This window comes from Sinohyriopsis cumingii, chromosome 15 (genome assembly GCF_028554795.1).
Source record: "Sinohyriopsis cumingii isolate HCF-2022 chromosome 15, ASM2855479v2, whole genome shotgun sequence".
NCBI lineage: Eukaryota > Metazoa > Mollusca > Bivalvia > Unionida > Unionidae > Sinohyriopsis > Sinohyriopsis cumingii.
The window spans coordinates 140377039-140398729 of record NC_142975.1 but is presented as its reverse complement, the minus strand read 5'-3'; the positions used below and the strand labels follow the sequence as shown (position 1 = coordinate 140398729).

At 33.4% G+C, this 21691-nt stretch overlaps 1 protein-coding gene across 1 annotated transcript; it reads left to right on the top strand.

Moving 5' to 3' along the window:
* The first annotated feature begins 524 nt into the window (after window positions 1-524).
* Window positions 525-19128, top strand: LOC149782916 (DNA replication complex GINS protein PSF3-like). The gene is made up of 3 exons (XM_089934472.1): window positions 525-730; window positions 10684-10958; window positions 15144-19128. Exons 1-3 carry the CDS (start codon window positions 631-633, stop codon window positions 15378-15380), a joined length of 612 nt encoding a protein of 203 aa, XP_089790598.1. The 5' UTR covers window positions 525-630; the 3' UTR covers window positions 15381-19128.
* The last annotated feature ends 2563 nt before the right edge of the window (window positions 19129-21691 follow it).

Here is a 21691-nt window from a genome sequence, read left to right as displayed (position 1 = left end):
GATCGCACTAATTAATTTAATTGTAACTTTGTTTTTGATGATTATTCCCAAATTACCCAAATTAATTTTTTTTTTGCAAATAAAAATAAGGAGATGATCTTACCATCAATTCGCAAAACCCGTTTGCCGCTATAATTAAATCACGTCTTTTATCCGTATAGAACGAACAATATAATGTTGACGTTAAATAACTTTATAAGCATTGGGTAAATGGACGTTTGGTCGCATTTTTGTCCCAGATAGGCTTCTCAGTACACCGGCAACATCATTCTAGCTAAATTAGACCTTTTCCAGGGAGGCACTCTTACACAGGTAAAATGAGTGCTGCACCTGTGATATCTTTTCTGAAAATAACAATGAAAACACCGTGACAATTATTACAAACAGAATTTAATAAAACAGTTTAATACAGTACACAAAATACACAGATTTTGACAGTAATACCATATTTTCTCAGTGGTTTCCATATTTTTTATTTATAATATAAATTATATCATATCTGAGAGATCCCTTGACTTATTTTGTTGGACGAGTTTGGCGGCATGTTTGAGTTGATGCTCTGTTTATCGACAGTCATTTTCTGTGATCGACTATCATTTCTCAACCAGCGGGCAACAAAACTGAATCAGGATGACACTGAAAGCATCGGAAAATTATTTCGACATAGATGACATCTTAGCCTCAAACGAAAGAATTCCTTGCAGAGTGGAGTTGCCTATTTATCGACTTGGTTGGAATGTTTACCGTCCCCTCAGTCCCCTTCTCCCTGACATCATTAAGACTAAAAAATAGATTACAGAGCCCACAACATCCTATCTAGACCAACAAATAGTTCTCCACCACTTTTGCATTATTTTCTTACATTTTGTCTGGTCGTGGCAGCTATGGGGGGTGTCGGAGTATGTTTTTTCTCGTTAACATCGTCTCCTGTAATGGTTGTTCTACGCATGTTATCTTACCCCTTGTAGATTCTGAACGTGGGGTCAATTGAAATTGTGTATTCAGCTTGTCATCTGATGTTTGTCACAGGGTATACTCTTTTCTGAAGTCATAGATCACTGGTTGGCCGTGCCAATATTTGCTTAATCTCCTCACAAAATATTTAACATCCTTAGCACTGACCACATTAATGTAAGTTGTTCCAGATGTCTCTCAACCATTTGGTGAAGTAGTGTTTAAAGATGTCCAATTTGCTTTTTGAGTTGAATAACTTCAGGGAATGGCTGCATGTTTGGGCTTAGTTAAAATAACAATGTTATACCTTACTGTCACTATATACCTGTTAGATTTTGTATGCTTCTATCATGTTTTCTCATTTGCATTATGACCAGTAGTCATGCAAATGAATTATGTACTTAACACATTAACATATTTTAGTAAATAAGTAAAGAATGACCCTTTTTAAATCTGAGCTTTTTCCAATAATTTGCGTTTGGCCTGAATATCTTTTGCAATGTCCAATTTGTTGGCCTACCTGACATGTGTCAGACAAATTACGGAGAACTCGCCCTGGGAGAACTCATCCCAGGTGTCAGAAGAAGTTGCCCTATGGTGGTCGGAGAAGTCTACCCACTTCGCCTGGAGAAGTTGCCCCAAGGATAATATATACTAATTCTGAGATGTCGCCACATGGTTGTTAAGGCTTTATTTATTGTTGTTTTTCTTCAACTTAATAACTTACTAAATCTATAAAATTTGCAACGTAGTGAAGCCATCATATAATCAAGACATATTTCAGTGAAACCATTTCAGTAATTCTAACTCAGGTTTGTTTCTATTAATTAGAAAGGGTACTTGCTGATATAATTTAGATATTACTAAAATAAGAGGGCAAGATTAAATTCCATTGAAAATAGTTAAATGAACTGTTACAATGAACGGTCTGCTCTTTGATGGATGGAGATAAAACTTATGAGGGAAAATGGAAAACGACGTGTGGGGTGGAATAATTGTGACAAAAAACAACACAAAGACATAAAATTCTGTGCAAATAGTTTCGCATTTAATTTATGCTTCTTCAGGCACAAAATGTTTTGAAAGAAACAGATGATATCTTTTATTTTAAAACAACAATTACGTCATTACCTAATGTCATAAATGATGTACTAAATGATATACATTGTCATAACAATTATATATATATATATATATATATATATATATATATATATATATATATATATAACAGGATCTAAAAAATACATGAGTCTCTAATAAAACTTGAATTAGTAAAATAATAAAATAAAATAGAGTCATACATATAATTATATTGTTATAAAGAGTATACAATATAGCAGTTCAAAAATAATTATACAGTTTTATATAGTGCATTGGCATTAAGTCTATTAAGATACAAAGTATCTAAATTATGAATCCATTAAGTTTCTTTTATGAGTCTATTCATGTCACCATGAACAATATCTCTTGGCATGAAAGAAAAATTTAGTAGAGAGTGATTATTGTTGTTAAAGTGTGTTGAAATATTAGAGGAAAACTGAGGATCTCTATACTTTTTTATATGAAAGTGATGGTTATTCATTCTCAAAAAAACTTGTTGAAGTGTTTGTCCAACACATTGCATGCTACATTTGTTAGAGGTTATCAAATAAATCAGATCAGTTGATATGCAGTTAGTGTTATCATGTAGAGAAAATACCTCTTTTGTATTAGCACTACTGAAAGAAGTACTTTCTCTTTTGTTTGCAAATCGAGAGCACCGGTTTATGTTACATTTAGATAATGAAAATTGTTTTCTTGTTCTTTTCCGTCTGTTTAGTTCTAATTAAAAATTTTTGCAGATTCTTGGGTCTTATATAAGCGAGAATTAGTTTATTTTTGTAAAGTGATTTTACGCTGGTTTTATCTGATAAATTAAGGAGACTATACTATTTATTAATTATACGACCTATATTAGATAATGAAGGATTATACTGTATTGTGAAAGGAATTACATCTCTCTATTTTACATTCTTCTGTGTTTAAAGCCTCATGTTGAGTAAGATTACAGGCTTTGTTCAGCACAGAATCAGTTATATGTGTAGGATAATTTCTATTTTGGAAATATGTTTATAATTTATTCATCGAAATTTGTATTTGACAAACATCTGAAATAATGCGTCGATATCTTTTGGACTGGCTACATGGTACATGTATACCGTTTTTACATGACATGGGATGGCATGAAGAATATTCCACATATTGATGGAATTTAGTCTCCTTGATATGAATATTTGTAGAGATAGTGTTATCAATACTTTTTATTACATTTACATCTAAAAATGAAACATGCATACTAGATGCAGTATAAGTAAATTTAATCATCAGGTGGAAATGATTTAGGCGATCAATAAATTTTTTCATTGGACTACTCATTGCCGTACCCATTATTTGTATGTAACTCGTATTATTAAATTGAAAATAATTATTTTCCAAGATAAGTTTTATTATTTTACAAATATCTTCACTAAATAGTATGCTATTATTAGGATTGTTATCAAGAAAATATTTACACACTTCAATACCATCTGCATGCAGAATGTTGGTATATAATGATGTTACATCTAATGATACCAGGGTTGAGTTATCAGATAGCTGTGGAACAGACTTCAGCTTTTTAATGAAAGTAGTAGTATCTTTAATGTATGAAGGAAGTGATTTCATTAAAGGTTGTATAACACTATCAGTAAATTTGGATAGGTTTTCAGTATATGAATTACAGCCTGATATAATCGGTCATCCTGGATAATTTAAAGGTAAATTATAGTTTGGGTAATATGTAGAATTGAGGTATACATATGTTAACAGGGAAAGTATCAAATTCCTCATATACGGAATTATTATTTTTTAGCGATCTCATTAATACATGTTGAAATTTTTTATTTAATTTCTATTGACGGGTCTTCATTGATATGTTTCTAGTATTTTTCATCATTTAGTTGATGTTCAACTTCTTTAACATAATCTTCTTGATTCATAATAATAATAGTGTTTGATTTATCACCCTTTTTAATCACTATACTGTTGTCATTCATTAGATTATATAAAGACTTAATTTCGTCCTTAGAAATATTACTATGATATTGCTTTTTATGATAACCAGTTAATCTCTTTTGTGATCATGTATATATATAAAAATCAAAATATGAATCACGTCCACTAGGTGGTGTAAAAGATGATTTCTGTTAAAATAACCCATTTTGTTTAGAATGAAAAGAATTCGATTTACTCTCTGAATTGTTGTATGCTTTATCATAAAAAAATTCTTTTAATTTTAGGCGTCTAGAAAAATTCAAAATTTCTTCAGCTAATTTAAATTTATTGTAATGTTTTGGTTTAGGATGAAATTTTAGTCTGTTGCCTAACAAAATATAGTCATTAGCAGTTAATCTTCTACATGAGGGGTTTAACACTGTTTCTTTATCTCTCTAAATTTGTTATCTTCGCTTTATTTCCTTTTTTTTCATTACATCTTTGAATTACAATGCAAATGTAAACCAGGATGAATTATATTCTCAACTAGGTAATTGAACAATTCAAATTGCGATCAATAACTTATTTATTTAAAAAATAAAATAAAAAATGTTATCTGTATGATAAGTTTTGGGGTGACTTCTCCAACCAATTGGGACGACTTCTCGAACCACTCTGGGGTGACTTCTCCAGATACTTTGGTACAAGTTCTCCCAGGGCGAGTTCTCTGCATATCGTGTCAGACATATTAAAGGATCATATATATATATATATATATATATATATATATATATATATATATATATATATATATAATAATATTCAAAATTAATTTGTGATAAATACAACTGTATTGTACAAAATGTAATAATTTTTTGGAATTATTTTGTGATGTAAAATGAAATTATGCTGTTACTTTCATTAAATTCGGTGCAAGATATTTTGGGGAAATTCCATATTATTCCTTATGGTCGAAAACATTGAAAATTACCACAGCATGTACCATTAGAAAATAGCTCAGCAGCAGAACTCAGAGTAGGTCAAATGTTTTGGTCACAGAATGGCTACCAACTTAAGGAGGAAGTTGCCATTTGCCATCATTTGGTCACCAATTATGAAAAGATTCTGACAAGAACAAGACAGAATAAATGAGACTTTATAAGTATTTTACAACTACTTTCACTTTTCAAATTGTTCATGCTTATGTCAACATTGAGATAAAAATATATACATAATGACGAATGCCATAGGTCCCACTTTGTTTTCTTATCATTTATGTCGACTAGCTGTCGGTTCTGAGTCATACTTTGCTGTACACTTATTTGATGTTGCAACCAGGCTTTAATGCATTTGTTCATTAAGAAATGGGCATATGTTTGATCCCTGAAAGTTATTTTTCGTGGCAACTTCAATAGCACATGTACCCTTCATCAAAACAAGTTGTTGTTGTTGTTGTAGGGTTTAATGCCATTTTTCAGCACAAGATAGGCTATACATGGAGGCCAGTATAAATGGTGGAGGAAAACCCCGGAAAGAACCACTGACCCACAAGAAAATACTGGCAAGCTTTCTCAAACACCCACATTGGCCAAACCCGAGACTTGAACCCACGCAGACAGAGGGGAGATGGCAATGATCCATAATGGTGAGCGTTTTCAGCCACTTTGCCCCCCACCCACCCACCATCAAAACAAGCCAGCTACAATCTTTTAAAAAAAAAACTGTACAAAAGCAATGTAATCTCATCAGTTGTTGTATTTTCTTAAGTTATCGTTGATTGGAACAAATTTATTGAATTGTGCAAATTTTGTTTTCTGCAGGAAAAAATTGCTTTATTTATACTTATGGTGGCTGCCAATGGAGGCTTAAAATGCAAATTAAATTTTAATTCACCTGAAACTAAATACAGTATCTGGCTGTTAAGGAAATTGAAGGTGGGGGCATCTTGCAAAGAAGTTTGTGAAAAATGTTCACTTACATGACTCAGTCCAGATGACTAAAACAGATGAAGCTTGCATAAATTTCATAACTATCTTTTATGCCCCATCCTTACCCATTTTGCTAAAGACATTTAATTTAATTTAAATTTTAATTAAATTCCATTTTATGTATTGATTATGCTGTTGATAATCTTAATGATATGCACTACTCTGTATTCTGAAATTTGTGAGTGTTTTGCAAAGGTACAAATTTTCCTTGTGCTTAATTAATTCAAAACTTGGTGACATGTTTTTGTTCCCCTATGAGTAGCCTCTTTCCCTTGGTAGCCTCATTAAGAAGTTTACGTTTGTTGTCACGGGCAGCCTGAAATCCAGGCCAATTTAAGTACATGTAGTGTGTAAATGGCAGCTAAACAGCCATATGCTGCTGGTGACAAAGCACACTATAGCTCATTGTTTAGTGACACATGTTGGTTGACAGTGAATAAACAGTATATAAAACAAGGACTACCATTATTGTTAATGATGGTAATTATGTGCTGTCTATATTTTCTAATGTGATGTGACTGATACAGGAATTTTCTAACTTGTTCGTGAAATTTTGTGGAATTTTCATGTGCATGTACTGTACTTCACACATGCATTGTGTAACACAAAATATATGTTGTCAATATACAAAAGTATTTTTCAATAGTTTTGTCTTCATTTAATCAAATTTCTGTTTGTTTTTTTTTTCTCAACGTGTAAATCCTACTATTAAAACTCTATGGTCTTAAACTAAGTAACAGAAAAGGGTGAAAATGTAAAGTTTTGTAAATTCAACAAATAATTTCCCTAGAATATAAAGTTAAAATTTTCAAAGAATTTACAGTTATGTGAATTAAATCCCAGATAGTCCTAAAAGTTATATCACTGGTCCAAATGTATGAAGTTTCAATTGAATTCCAGTGGTATTCCAAATAAATTCCAGTATTGAATGTTTTAATGTGTCTGTAGTCTCAAATGTCCTAATATGCCAATGGCCTGGAATGTTGCAATGTGTTAACAGAGTTTTGACGTATCACATTAATATAATCCAAAATGTTCTTGTCTGAATTCACTATAATTCCAAATTAATGTTTTAGTCCAAGAATATTAAAGAGCATGTAATTCCAGTGAACAATAATTTGGATAAATAAATAAATCCAGCCAAATTAAAAACTGAACACAACATCCAGACTGATTCTGCTTTGGATGTTAAGGCAAGAACGAGTAATAAGCTATGACACAATAATAGAGCCAGTATGTAGGTCAGTTTTCTTCCTAAAACATTCAAAATTGTTATCAAGTTTTGGAATTTCCAAGTGAAAAACTAGTATCCTACATTCATATGGAAGTAAATAGTTTACTTCCATTGATAATTATCTGAATATTTAATCTGTACTGATAGAGAAATATTAACTATTATTGTTTACAAAATTAATGTCACTGGTCAGGTTTGCTATTAGCTTGATTTTGGACAAAGGTCAGGTACAAAATACAGATATTAATAACATATATTCATTGAAAATATTCATTGAAAATAGCTAACAAACATTACAAATTAAATATACATAACACATGATGATCATTAAAAACAAAACTTTGCCTATAATTGGAAAAATGGGTAATAGTTGTTTGACCATAAAAAATTGTTTTAATATGCTAAAAATAAGCCAGGTGGAATCCAGAAATCTTCAGTACAATAAACAGAGCTATTCAGTTGAAATCTACATGTGGCTGCTGAGAGGGGTATAACAGAGATTCTGTTTCTCTTGTATATGCTGGTTTTTTTCCGATAAAATTTGCCATTCTATTTTGAAAAATGATATTGTCAGTACTCATTTACTAACAAAATGTGTTTCATGACTTGAAGGTTAAATGTCTCAACATCAGTCTGTCAGAAGCCAACCTTCCATATATACTCGATTATAAGACAAGTACAGATGCAAACTGCATAGACCCAGATCTGTATAATGTGCTGGCAGATCCAAGCCTGTGCATTTGGTCAGGAACAAAGAACATTGATCCTGATCTTCAGGTGCATTATGCTATCACAGATCGGGATCATTGTTTGCAGTTTGTCTCGACTTATTAGAGAGTGTATACGGAATTCTTGTTTTTTCATACAGTTGCAGTCTCATATTCCTGTTGGCTTTGGTCAGGAGCAATACATCATCAGAACAAGAGTCAGGTTATGTTTTTGGATGGATTCAATGAAATGGTTATTTCAGTAGTATTATTTAGCCTTTCTAGTCTGTTAAAATAGACAACTTACAGTTTGGGCTGGAGTTCCCATGGTGATCAGGTTGCTGAGACATAATAATGGATTGCTGAAGTGAGGGAGTTTAGATGCTAGTTTTATCATGTGTATTTGCTGTCAAAACATTGTTTCAGTCCCAAATCAAAATCTTGTAAGCTTGCATTTACAATTTCTTAGCTCTGTTCTCCAATTTTTATAGCCCTACTGGTTTCTAATTCTGATTGTGCCTTCAATATTTTTTTGAAAGTTAACCAATTATATTTAGTTACCAGTTACTTGTACCAACGAGCTATTGTAAAATTTCAAGCAATCCCCAAAATACTAGTGCAGCAGATGTATTTAGTTTTATGGTTAGGAAAATCAAGATCATTTATGCATCACTGGCATTATTATCACTGCCATGCTGATAAAATGTAAAGATCTGTAAGGAAACTTACTTCCTGAAACAAAATATATCACAGGTTTAAATTAATGTATCAAAGTAAGTGATGAAAAGTATTTCATCAGGTGAGGACCCCAGTTCTGATTAAACTGTTACAAATGGCTTAAATTGAGGACCCCAGTCCTGATTAAACTGTTACAAATGGCTTATATTGAGGACCCCAGTCCTGATTAAGCTGTTACAAATGGCTTAAATTGAGGACCCCAGTCCTGATTAAACTTACAAATGGCTTAAATTGAGGACCCCAGTCCTGATTAAGCTGTTACAAATGGCTTAAGTTGAGGACCCCAGTTCTGATTAAACTGTTACAAATGGCTTAAATTGAGGACCCCAGTTCTGATTAAACTGTTACAAATGGCTTAAGTTGAGGACCCCAGTTCTGATTAAACTGTTACAAATGGCTTATATTGAAGACCCCAGTCCTGATTAAGCTGTTACAAATGGCTTAAATTGAGGACCCCCAGTCCTGATTAAACTGTTACAGATGGCTTAAATTGAGGACCCCAGACTTGATTGAACTGTTATAAATGGCTTAAGTTGAGGACCCCAGTCCTGATTAAGCTGTTACAAATGGCTTAAATTGAGGACCCCAGACCTGATTAAACTTACAAATGGCTTAAATTGAGGACCCCAATCCAGCTTAAGCTGTTACAAATGGCTTAAATTGAGGACCCCAGTCCTGATTAAGCTGTTACAAATGGCTTACATTGAGGACCCCAGTCCTGATTAAACAGTTACAGATGGCTTAAATTGAGGACCCCAGACCTGATTAAACTGTTACAAATGGCTTAAATTGAGGACCCCAGTCCTGATTAAGCTGTTACAAATGGCTTAAATGAGGACCCCAGTCCTGATTAAACTTACAAATGGCTTAAATTGAGGACCCCAGTCCTGATTAAGCTGTTACAAATGGCTTAAATTGAGGACCCCAGACCTGATTAAACTGTTACAAATGGCTTAAATTGAGGACCCCAGACCTGATTAAACTTACAAATGGCTTAAATTGAGGACCCCAATCCAGCTTAAGCTGTTACAAATGGCTTAAATTGAGGACCCCAGTCCTGATTAAGCTGTTACAAATGGCTTACATTGAGGACCCCAGTCCTGATTAAACAGTTACAGATGGCTTAAATTGAGGACCCCAGACCTGATTAAACTGTTACAAATGGCTTAAATTGAGGACCCCAGTCCTGATTAAGCTGTTACAAATGGCTTAAATGAGGACCCCAGTCCTGATTAAACTGTTACAAATGGCTTAAATTGAGGACCCCAGTCCTGATTAAGCTGTTACAAATGGCTTAAATTGAGGACCCCAGTCCAGATTAAACTGTTTCAAATGGCTTAAATTGAGGACCCCAGTGCTGATTAAACTGTTACAAATGGCTTAAATTGCAAAGTATTTGTGATACAATGATCTAGGTTGTAGTTAGTAGTAATTTTATTCTTAAAGTAATGAAAATATTTCCTAAAAGCTGAATTTAACAGAGAACTAATAAGATGGCATTAGTGTTGCTATTGAGGGATTTTGTTTTTGTGTCCTAAAGAAAAGAAATCTAATTGTTCAAGTTTTCCTGAGTTTAGCAAATGACTCCTGAAAATTATGTTTCCATTTAGCCAAACATTTCCCAAGATGACGAGTCCAAGACACTTCAATGTCACCTTAAAAAGTATTTAAATTGTCTGTCCATCTATCCAGCTAAGTTTTACATTTCTGAGATTGGTTTTTGGACACTTTAGAGGGCTATTTCTCATCCATAAACACCTCTCTAGTATTTTATTTTTTAAGATCATCACACATGGAATATATATAATCAACCTTGATAAAATGGTCAGTGACATGCTATCAAATTGATACAGTTTTAGACTGCTTGAAGTTAAATGTCAGTTAATGATCATGCAGTTTAAAGCCATGTCCATATACTTTATCTTTTCCCTTTATTTAAAAAATAAACCTTTTATCCTTGTGACCTCAAATTATAATGTTATTTGCATATCTTGCTTATTTACTCTTGGTCTGAACAATCTGTCATTGCTGCATTAATGTATTTCAGGTTACTTGGATAACAGTCATGAGAGTGAACACCTTCTTCCTGGAACTAAAATAGAATTTCCTTACTGGCTGGGACGGGCTGTTTGTAGTCGAAAGCGCCATATTGTTGGTGTTGATCTACCCAAACAATACAGGGAGGGTTATCGTGAAATCCTCAGTGCCGATGCCACAGTCGTGGATCTACATAAGCTAGGACCATACTATTACAGCTTTGGGTCCAAACTACTGCATTTTGAACATGTGGCCAGTGCAGATATAGCTAAATCCTTGGTGAAGGTAATGTCAAAGGCAGCATTCATGTCAACTCTTGGTGCATAAATATTTTGTCTCACCTGCAAAGCAGTAGTGTTTGCACTATGCCTTCCATTGTATCACCATGCCAGCTGTTTTTTATTAACTATGTCAGGTCCTTTGTTACATCATGCAATGCTTTCTTGATTAAAAGTTATCTTTTCCAATGAGAATCATCTTTGAAGCCAATGGCCACAGTATGGTCAGATTTGTTTAAATTAGTTTATTGTAAAAGACATACTGTTATTGTTCATTCATCTGGAAAAATACAACTAATGTAAGGTAGCAGTGTATTGTATTTGAGAATGTGAGAAGAAAAATATAAGTGTTTTTCACAAATAGCTTGTTATTGGTTTTGGTAGGTGTCAGTTTATAATTTAATTACATTTGTGTAGCTTATTGCTCCAGATTCAAGTTATAAATTGTATAGGAAATCTCTTCTGCCATTTTAGTAGTATTACTCCATGCTTTAAACATCAGAATCCAGGGATGCACCAAATGCTGCTGACTGGTTTAACAGTCTTTTTAAAATACACATTTGACTAACTTGTAAACACACAGCTCCTGCCCAGCAGCAAACTAAATTATAGTTCATCCAAGCTGGGCCTAGAATTACACAGGAATTATTATTTAAGCCCCTTCGCAACCTATGTCTGACTCCCTGTTGACATGCAGATGAAGCCTCTAGTCATTGCATTAGTGTCTCCTACATGATTAAGAATGTAGTATGAGGAGACTAATGAAGACAAACATGTTTTGACCCGGGAGGCATCCTGTGATGATGATGATGCTGAGAAGGCTTTGGAATTTTTCAAAGAATAGTTTGTAGAATTTGCATTTTTTATTTTAAGGACTTTTCCTTATTTTGCTTTTCTCTTTGTTTTGTATGCCTTTATCAGGATTTGTGTAACTTCTGGCCTAATGTTCACCTAATACAGAAAACAGTTTCACAGTAACAAACTACAGTGTGACCCTGCTATAGCAAGCTCCGTTGTAGCATGAATTCAGATATATAACACGGTCATGGTGTGGCTCCTGAAATCTTATATACATGCATTTTTCTCATACATAAAAAAATTCTTTCATAAAAGTATTAAAAAACGTAAAAAGTTTATCATTTTGGGGAAGAGATCGTGCAAAACAAGATGATTGGGGTGTGGCTCCTGAAATTTTATATGTATTTTTCTCATACACGAAAAAACAGTTTTTTCTTCTTAAAAGTACGAAAAATAACGTGTAAAAAGCTTATTCTGGGATTGCATAGGGCTTTGCAAATGTCACGAAATGCAGATTTTTCCCCCTTATTGGCAGCAAAATATAACATCTGGCGATTTTTTTTGTTCCAACATTGTTGGCTGTTTGAACTTGTATATACAATCATTGGTTTGGAGTAGAGAAATTCAGAGGCCCCATGAAATGAAGCCACAACTTGATATAAAATGTACTGAAATTTATCTATTGTTACATAAACAAATTCTTTGTCCATACTGACAAACCATCTTAACAGTGCATTGTTATATCATAATCTGCTTATGTTGACATCTAGCAAGAGTACTGTATGCTGTGAGATATCTGTTGTTTTGTTGTTGGCATTTCTGTTAGCGGAGATGAACCGGACAAGGCATTATCTCGTAATCTATCTTTCATCAGATTTTTGACCGCTCACTAGCAGTTAATATATTTACACAGACTGATATTTGTATGTGGATGGTAAGTAAAATTCCTCTTTGTTTCACTCAGATTTAAATCCTTCAGAACACTCACATTTTCTGTATTAATCTTGGTCATCAGACCAGAACACCTGCATCTCCATTGTCTGATGTCCCTTTGTTAAATTTTTGATGCATGAGTGGAAGGCGGCATCACTCCACTACCACAAATGTAAACAAAAAAAAACAAACATCATACTTGTTGGTCTGTTCAATCGGCAGGGAGGAACAGTAACTACAATTGACCAAACAATGGCCAATTCCCTTTTTAAAAATGTACCCAGATAAAATAGTGTGCTGAAATTTCAAAGAAAACATATTACCTTTGAAGCACCGATTGTTATGAAAACGTACTAAGCAAATGGAAAAAAAATCAGTCTCAATCATGCAATACAATTATTTGATGTTGCTGCCACAATAAGAAACTGGCATTTGTTTGGTTCTCAAGAGCTGTTCCTTAGCAGTAACTTCAATAACGCATGCACCCTTCATCAAAGAAAGCTGACTACAATCTTCAATAAAAACAAAGAACTTTTCTTCAAAGGAAGTCAGTACCAAATTAAATAAAAGCAATGAAATCTGATGGATTTTTTCCATTTTTCAACGTGACTGGAACACGTTTACTGTGCCATGAAAGTTTCCTTTTTGTATGGAAAAAGTTTATGCTTACAAACACTACCAACAGCAGCTTAAAACGCAAACTAGCGTTAACTGACTTGGAACATACTGAAAAGTAAATGTGCTTCATCATTCTTTATGTGATTGTGCTACATTTTTCCACTGAATTCAGACCTATTTTAAATCTGTGTGCATATGTTCGATAGAATTACTATATTGTGGATTCAATGTATCTGATTCGCAGGTGAGTACATGGTGTTGATACTCTATTTATGCTATACATTAGACATGTATATATAAACAGTATACACGTATATTTACCAATCCGTGGTTGTCTAAATACACTAAAATATATGTGCCTTCTCTGTTTTCACTACAGGTGTATTTCACATTTAATATACATCTATTTAAGATGGTAACTGTGCCAATTAAGCGCGTATTTTACTGCCTGCATTTATTCCCCACCCTACCCCTGCAAATTTTTTTTGGTACATGCTTCATTTTCTTCAGCTAACTGACCTGGCTGCTTATAACACGGTTTGGTCTATAACACAGTCAGGTTCTATGGATCCCAACTACCGTGTAATATCTCGGTCACACTGTATTTGGTAATTGTTGATGACTGCAGTAGCATATTTTAAATGAATACATGGTATAATGTGGATGTGCACGCTTATTTGAAAGTGTATTGGCTGCATTTACCACCTGCTTTATAATTAAGGCCTTTGTTTATAATTATGACCTTAATTTACAATAATGGTCTATGTTTATAGTAAGGGCTCTGTTACATCTGCAGGAGTTACTACCTGTCGCAAGCAGAATCAATTGACCATTGATAGATTTCATTATCTGATTCTTTGGTATTTAAAATTGCAGCTTCAGTGATGTCCACATGCCTTGACCCAACAGAAAAACTTGTGTGTGAATGTTTTAATTTGGAGAAAATCACTGGTAACCTGTGCAATTGTCATCGGAAGCCACCCTGACTATTCCTATCTTCCTAGGGAACAATATGATTGTATTAGTTTCGAATAAAGTGCTGAAAATGTAGTTAAAATCTGACTAGTCAGATTGCAGAGTGGTTGTAAATTTTGTTTCATTTAAAATTGCCAGTAGTTGGCATGGGATGAATTGGTTCAGTGACACATGACTAGAGAAAATTTGCTTGCTGTATCCATGGGAAAAAAGTCTTGAAAGTTGTATAGTTGGAGAACACATTATAGTACAATCTGTAGGAGGGACCTAATACAGTAAAATCGTTTATTTTCATGGGTATACATTTTCATGGTTTTGCACAAAATAATGTTAGTTTGGGAAAGGGACACAAAAAGATCTTTGTTCTTTAAGTTGATGAAACATATGGTCACAAGCAACCATAAAATCAACAAAATTAGTACCACATGAATAATGACTTTCCAATAGTTCCTGGAACCATTGTTATTTATGTTCCCATGACTTTGTAGGGAAAAAAAATTGTTAGTCTGTCGATGTCTGTGCATATTGTGCAACTTTTTCTTGAGGTGAGAAAGGGATACAGTACTTGCATCGTGGATTTGGGAAAATCCACATTTCTGCAGAGGACATTATATTATCTGTCACTGACCAAACATAGTTGTTGTGGATGTTTCTTGTGTGCAAACTTCTACATTGGTTGAGAAAGGGTTATAAATATAGATGTGTACCATTGTCTCAGAATTTGACTGCCAAAATATTGGATGGGCATGCTAACAAAAGAGTGGGAACAAGAAAGGAATGTATGAATAAATACCCATAATAAGGCGGTGATGTATTTAGGCTTGACATGCTTTGTATGTTGTGGTCATTATCCTTGTGTTTTTTTCAGACATTTCAAACCAGGTTCAGAAAAATCATGGATTCTTCACAAAATGCATACAATGAGGACACAAGCAAATTGACTGAAAAACTAGATGAGGCTGAAAGGTCATTGTTTCACTCAGGTCAGCTTGGATTACATGATTTTCAGCGATGGGAAACACGTAAAACCGAAAAATTGACAACCTCCAACATGGTGCGCAACCATCGAAAGAGAAAGAGGAATGTATTAGGTGATGGACAATAATGTTGATTGATACTGGTTTTATTTTGTGATTGAAATAATTATATATAATTTTATTTATTTTACATGAAATGGTTATGTTAACTTGTCTCCATGTTTTATGTTACTTTTGTTATCTAGTTTTCTACGTATTTATTTTCCACTAGTAAGCTGGACACACAAGAGGTGTTTATGTATAACAGTTAATTTGCAGTCAAGAAAATGGACGCAAAACTGCGATTGGGTCAAAATGTTGACAGTAGAGACCAGTTAATTCTCAGATGGATTAAATAAACTCCTCACTAATCTATTGGATAAGTAAATATTCTTGATGATCACTATTGAAGCATTATAATGGTGTACCCCTGTTGTATGGATAACTGTTGTAGCATATCCCAGTTAGGTTGTAATACTGGGAAATATCTTTTTCAACAAATAAGCATAGAGACTTGAATTTGAATGAAAAATATTAATGTATTTTATTAAATTTTGTTTGTAACTTGAAGCCTATTGTGAGTCCAGTAGAAGACGTCGACAAACAGGGTAAGAAATAGAATCATTTACTGTTTTTTATTTCTTCTGTACATTATATTACTAGCACACCTTTTGGAGGCAGATATGTTTTAACTCGAGAGTCAAGTACATACAATAATTTGAAATTAATTTTGTAGTATATTCATTCTTTTCAAATCAAGAAAGTGTTACTAACAACCACATAAGGTGCAGCTTAAGTACAGATAATTAATTCTTTAATTTACTGATTTATTCGTTCATTAGTTTCTTAATGTCAGGGATGGTTCTGGACCTGTTATGGGGCTTCAGTTTGACACAAGTCCAAAAACTCCATTTTCCCCAATTTGATTGTAAAAATTCCCAGTTCAAAATTTTGGATGCAGCTTGTGTAGAAAATTGCTATAATGAGTATAGCAAGATATCTAATTATTATAATGATAATGGTGTGTGTGTGTGTGTGTGTGTGATTTGGAATTTTGAGTAGCTTTAACAATCTTTCAGTGATATCACTACGATGTCTGCAGTGTGATGGTTTATAATGATGTCTAGCACTGGGGCATCATGTCGCAGACATGTAGCATGATGTCCCACTCAGTCACATTATTCTGACACCAGGTCGACCAGTCCTAACACTAACCTCTTAATGCTGAGCGACAAGCAAGGCAGCTGTTAGTACCATTTTTGTAAGTCTTTGGTATGACTCGGTTGGGGATTGAACCCATGACCTCCACATCCGAGGCGGATTCTCTAACCACTAGACAAGGGATCTAATTACTGGAATGAGAGTAGGAAGGAATCTAATTACTATAATGAGTACAGCAAGGGATTTAATTACTATGAGTATAGCAAGGGATCTAATTACTATAATGAGGGTAGCAAGGGATCTAATTACTATGAGGGTAGCAAGGGATCTAATTACTATAATGAGAGTAGCAAGGGATCTAATTACTGGAATGAGATTAGCAAGGGATCTAATTACTGGAATGAGAGTTGCAAGGAATCTAATTACTATAATGAGTACAGCAAGGGATTTAATTACTATGAGTATAGCAAGGGATCTAATTACTATAATGAGGGTAGCAAGGGATCTAATTAATATAATGAGGGCAGCAAGGGATCTAATTACTATGAGTAGCAAGGTGTCTAATTACTGTAATAAGAGTAGCAAGGGATCTAATTACTATAATAAGAGTAGCAAGGGATCTAATTACTATAATAAGAGTAGCAAGGGATCTAATTACTGTAATAAGAGTAGCAAGGGATCTAACTACTGTAATAAGAGTAGCAAGGGATCTAATTACTGTAATAAGAGTAGCAAGGGATCTAGTTACTATAATAAGAGTAGCAAGGGATCTAATTACTATAATAAGAGTAGCAAGGGATCTAATTACTGTGAGTATAGCAAGGGATCTAATTACTATAATGAGGGTAGCAAGGGATCTAATTAATATGATGAGGGTAGCAAGGGATCTAATTACTATGAGTAGCAAGGGGTCTAATTACTGTAATAAGAGTAGCAAGGGATCTAATTACTATAAAAGAGTAGCAAGGGATCTAATTACTGGAATGAGAGTAGCAAGGGATCTAATTACTGGAATGAGAGTAGCAAGGGATCTAATTACTGTAATAAGAGTAGCAAGGGATCTAATTACTGGAATGAGAGTAGCAAGGGATCTAATTACTATGAGGACAGCAAGGGATCTAATTACTGGAATGAGAGTTGCAAGGAATCTAATTACTATAATGAGTACAGCAAGGGATTTAATTACTATCAGTATAGTAAGGGATCTAATTACTATAATAAGAGTAGCAAGGGATTTAATTACTGTGAGTACAGCAAGGGATCTAATTACTGTAATGGCATACAATGAAGACAAAATTATCATCATCATTATAATAATCTGCATGACATACAATGAAGACAAAATTATCATCATCACTAGAATAATCTGCATGGCATAGAACGAAGACAAAATTGTTGTCATTATGATAATCAGCATGGCATACAATGAAAACAAAATTATCATCATCAGTATAATAAACTGCAAAGTTATCATTATAATCATTTCAGTATGAATGAAAACAATCAACATCGAACAAATTTCAGGTCTCATCCATCAAATGATCACTTGATAATTTAATTTTTCACATGATGTTCACTCCTCCAATTGTTTTTCTCATCTTTAAACAACACATTTAAAGAAACTTCAAAGGGTTTTTATGATTTTCCAACTTTCTTTAATCTAAAGGTGAGATAATCATTGGATTAGTAACAAACAATAAACCTGACCAGCTTTTCAAATTACCAGTACCCAAAGTTTAGACCAACAAATGTGAACATTCTAGAAATCAAATGTGCCACTGATGATGGTTTTCTCAATTTCAAAATGGATTAGACAATTTTGGACTGCTAAATTTCATATTTAAGGAGATGTACTCAAATAATGGATGTTTGCATAATGGATGTAAAAAAGATATAAAGGAAGTGAGTAATTACCAAGTATTTAGCAAAACCTAAGAAAGGTGGCACTATTGAAAGCATGTTAAACATTTTTATTTTAGAGCCAGAATAAAGTTGAGGTCTGTAAACATTTGCTTTATAAGAAGGTACATACCCATATTTGTTGGGCACTTGAGTGTTAACCTGGCCTACAATTTTATGCCACAACATAGGGTCTGTGCCATTTCCATTTGGATTGGACACAAATGACACAGTTACTTTGGTTTTGAGAGTGTCAGAAAGTCTGTGTACCCAGGAGAATGCATCTCTCAATGATGCCCTGACCATAACAGTTGTTTACACTGGTCAACATTAATTCATGCAAATAGAATGATTTGTGAAAATCCTATCTTTATCATTTTAAATTGTAACAAATTTATATACCATGAAAAAAATATTTCGCTGTCTTTTTTGAATCAGCAAGTCTTAATAAAACTTCTTACAAACTATGATTGGGAGAATTGGCTTTCCATCATAATAGGCATTCTTTCAGTTACTTAAAATATCATTGCAGTGTGACTCACAATGGATGTCAGCATCAGTAACATTTTTTAGAATGGAGGATTGATTTGTCAAGTTTCATGTAGAACTGTCATCAATGATGATTACTCATAACCATTAGTTATTATAATTTTTGTATATTTACAAATATACTTTTACCATATATTTACACAGTTATATTATGTCTTGTACCATTTTTTTTATTTATATCAAAGTATTAGTCTGATATATCTGATGGGAAATAAACAGTTTCATTTTGGTGGTATATTTTCTTCTCCATATAATTTCTTAACTAACGGCATCTTAATGTTTAACTTATTGTGACTCATTTAATTTTCTTAATTTGTAAGATAGGGATAAGATTGATAACAAGTTGAAAATAGAACTGTTCTTTTGTAACTTGCATCTTTTGTCCCTGAATATTTGCACTTATAAAGAAATGAGTTATGACCAAAGCCAGCAAGCTGAAGTTTCAAAACAGTACATTCAAGAGACTGGTGTTCTGCATACCCACATTGTCAATGGACCAATGTTATGCATACCCACATTGTCAATGGACCAATGTTCTGCATACCCACATTGTCAATGGACCAATGTTATGCATACCCACATTGTCAATGGACCAATGTTATGCATACCCACATTGTCAATGGACCAATGTTCTGCATACCCACATTGTCAATGGACCAATGTTCTGCATACCCACATTGTCAATGGACCAATGTTATGCATACCCACATTGTCAATGGACCAATGTTCTGCATACCCACATTGTCAACAGACCAATATTCTGCAAACCCATGTTATCAATGGACCAGTGTTCTGCATACTGACATTGTTAATGGACCAATGTTCTGCATACCCACATTGTCAACAGACCAATGTTCTTCATACTGACATTGTCAATGGACCAATGTTCTGCATACCCACATTGTCAATAGACCAATATTCTGCATACTGACATTGTCCATGGACCAATGTTCTGCATACCCATATTGTCAAAAGACCAATGTTCTGCATATCCATATTGTCAACATACCAATGTTTTGCATACCCATATTGTCAAGAAACTGAAGTTCTGGATACCCACATTGACAATTACTTTTCAAAATGTAATTTCATGTTAAGATCTAACCATTTTTGCTTACAGGTGAATAACTTTTCTACAAAACCAACATAAATTTTCCCAGTTTTATATCTTTTTGACTTTTGAGAAGAGATCTCTCCCGAAATAAAAAATATGTCAAACAGAAAAACTTTAGCTAGTATATGTGGTTTTCTCTATAAGCTACTGTTTTCCAATTACTAATAAAGTTGATCTGCCATAAAATAACTAATGTTTAAAAAGAAATGATGGCAATCAATTTGAATGGAGTACATTTCTGATTTTGTTTAGTGAGTCAAAACTGGTGAGTCCAGGGTACTATGATTTTTTTGCAAGGTACTTATTTTTGTGGATTTCTTTTGTTGTTTCTTCAAACAAAGACATTAAAGAATTTTATGTGTAAAAAGTTGGATCTCTTCTCCAAAGCATGAATTTTTAGTTAGTATAGTAAATGCCTTACTTTGCCAAACCATGAAAATTGATATCCTTAAAAATAAATGAATTCACAGTACCTACTACAATCTTGACATAATTTTATTTGGTATTTTATTTTAATTTATAGATTTTTAAAAATCTATAAGAAATTGTTAAAAATAACAGTGGCAATGAAAGAGAAGAGAAAAGAAAGAAGAGTCATCTTAATATCAAACATAGGAAGAAATCAAAGGTAAGTTTTAAAGAAAATAAATAATTCTTACTTTTTCTATAGAAGGATTAAAAATCACACAAGACGCCCTGTTTTTGCACACTATATTATATCGGTTTAATTGAATAATTTCTTTTGTTTAAAAGTAGAATATTTGCATTTAAATATATTTAATTTCTATTATCATTTTTGTATAACTTTAAAATAATAATTAAAAAAAGCAACAAAGCACTTCCTGAAACAAAATATGTAAGTAAATAAGGCAGTGATCATTTTAGGTGAAAACCTTCGTCAGAGAAGTTTGGGAGGTGTAACACGTAAACATTTGGTTCTTTGATCTGTATCACAGTGCTAAATGACTGAATTCCCACCACAAATAGAATAATTTTGCAGGTATAGTTTTTTAAAGCCAAGGTATGGAATAACATGTCCAATTACTGATACCGTCTATACTCACTAGTCAAGTCCCACTGCAGACTGCACGGACACAGATCTAACATCACATAATATGCTGCCAGATCTGTGTCAGCAGTTTGTTAGGAGTAATCAGTAGAACAAGCAACATGGGCCCTGATCTGCAGGCACATTATGGTACGGCAGATCAGGATCTTTGTTGTTTGCCGCTTGACTCGACTAATAAGCAGGTACAGGCAGTACAAACATACTTTAGATGAAATGGAAGACTTGCTCACAGATGGTGATAAAATGTCAATATTGGACTTGTAACTTTTAAGTTGGGTGAAATTTAAAACATGAAGTTTCTACCCCTGAATATGCATCTTGACACAAAATTGTCAAAAGTTTTCTGAATTGTTTTGTCCTGCAGAGTTTGTTGAATTCCAAAAAGGCATAATGAAATATGGTTTTCTCTCAAATATCACTATAATGTTTGAGATTTACATCCTAACATGACAATATAGAAGTTTGATATGACATCACTGCCTTCACAATTATTTCTACAATCACTGCTCACAATTTTTTCAAGATACCCTGTCATAACAAATTTACAGTGAAAATTGCATTTATTTCCAGTAGTCCATATCTTGATAAAATACCATGATTTTTAACTT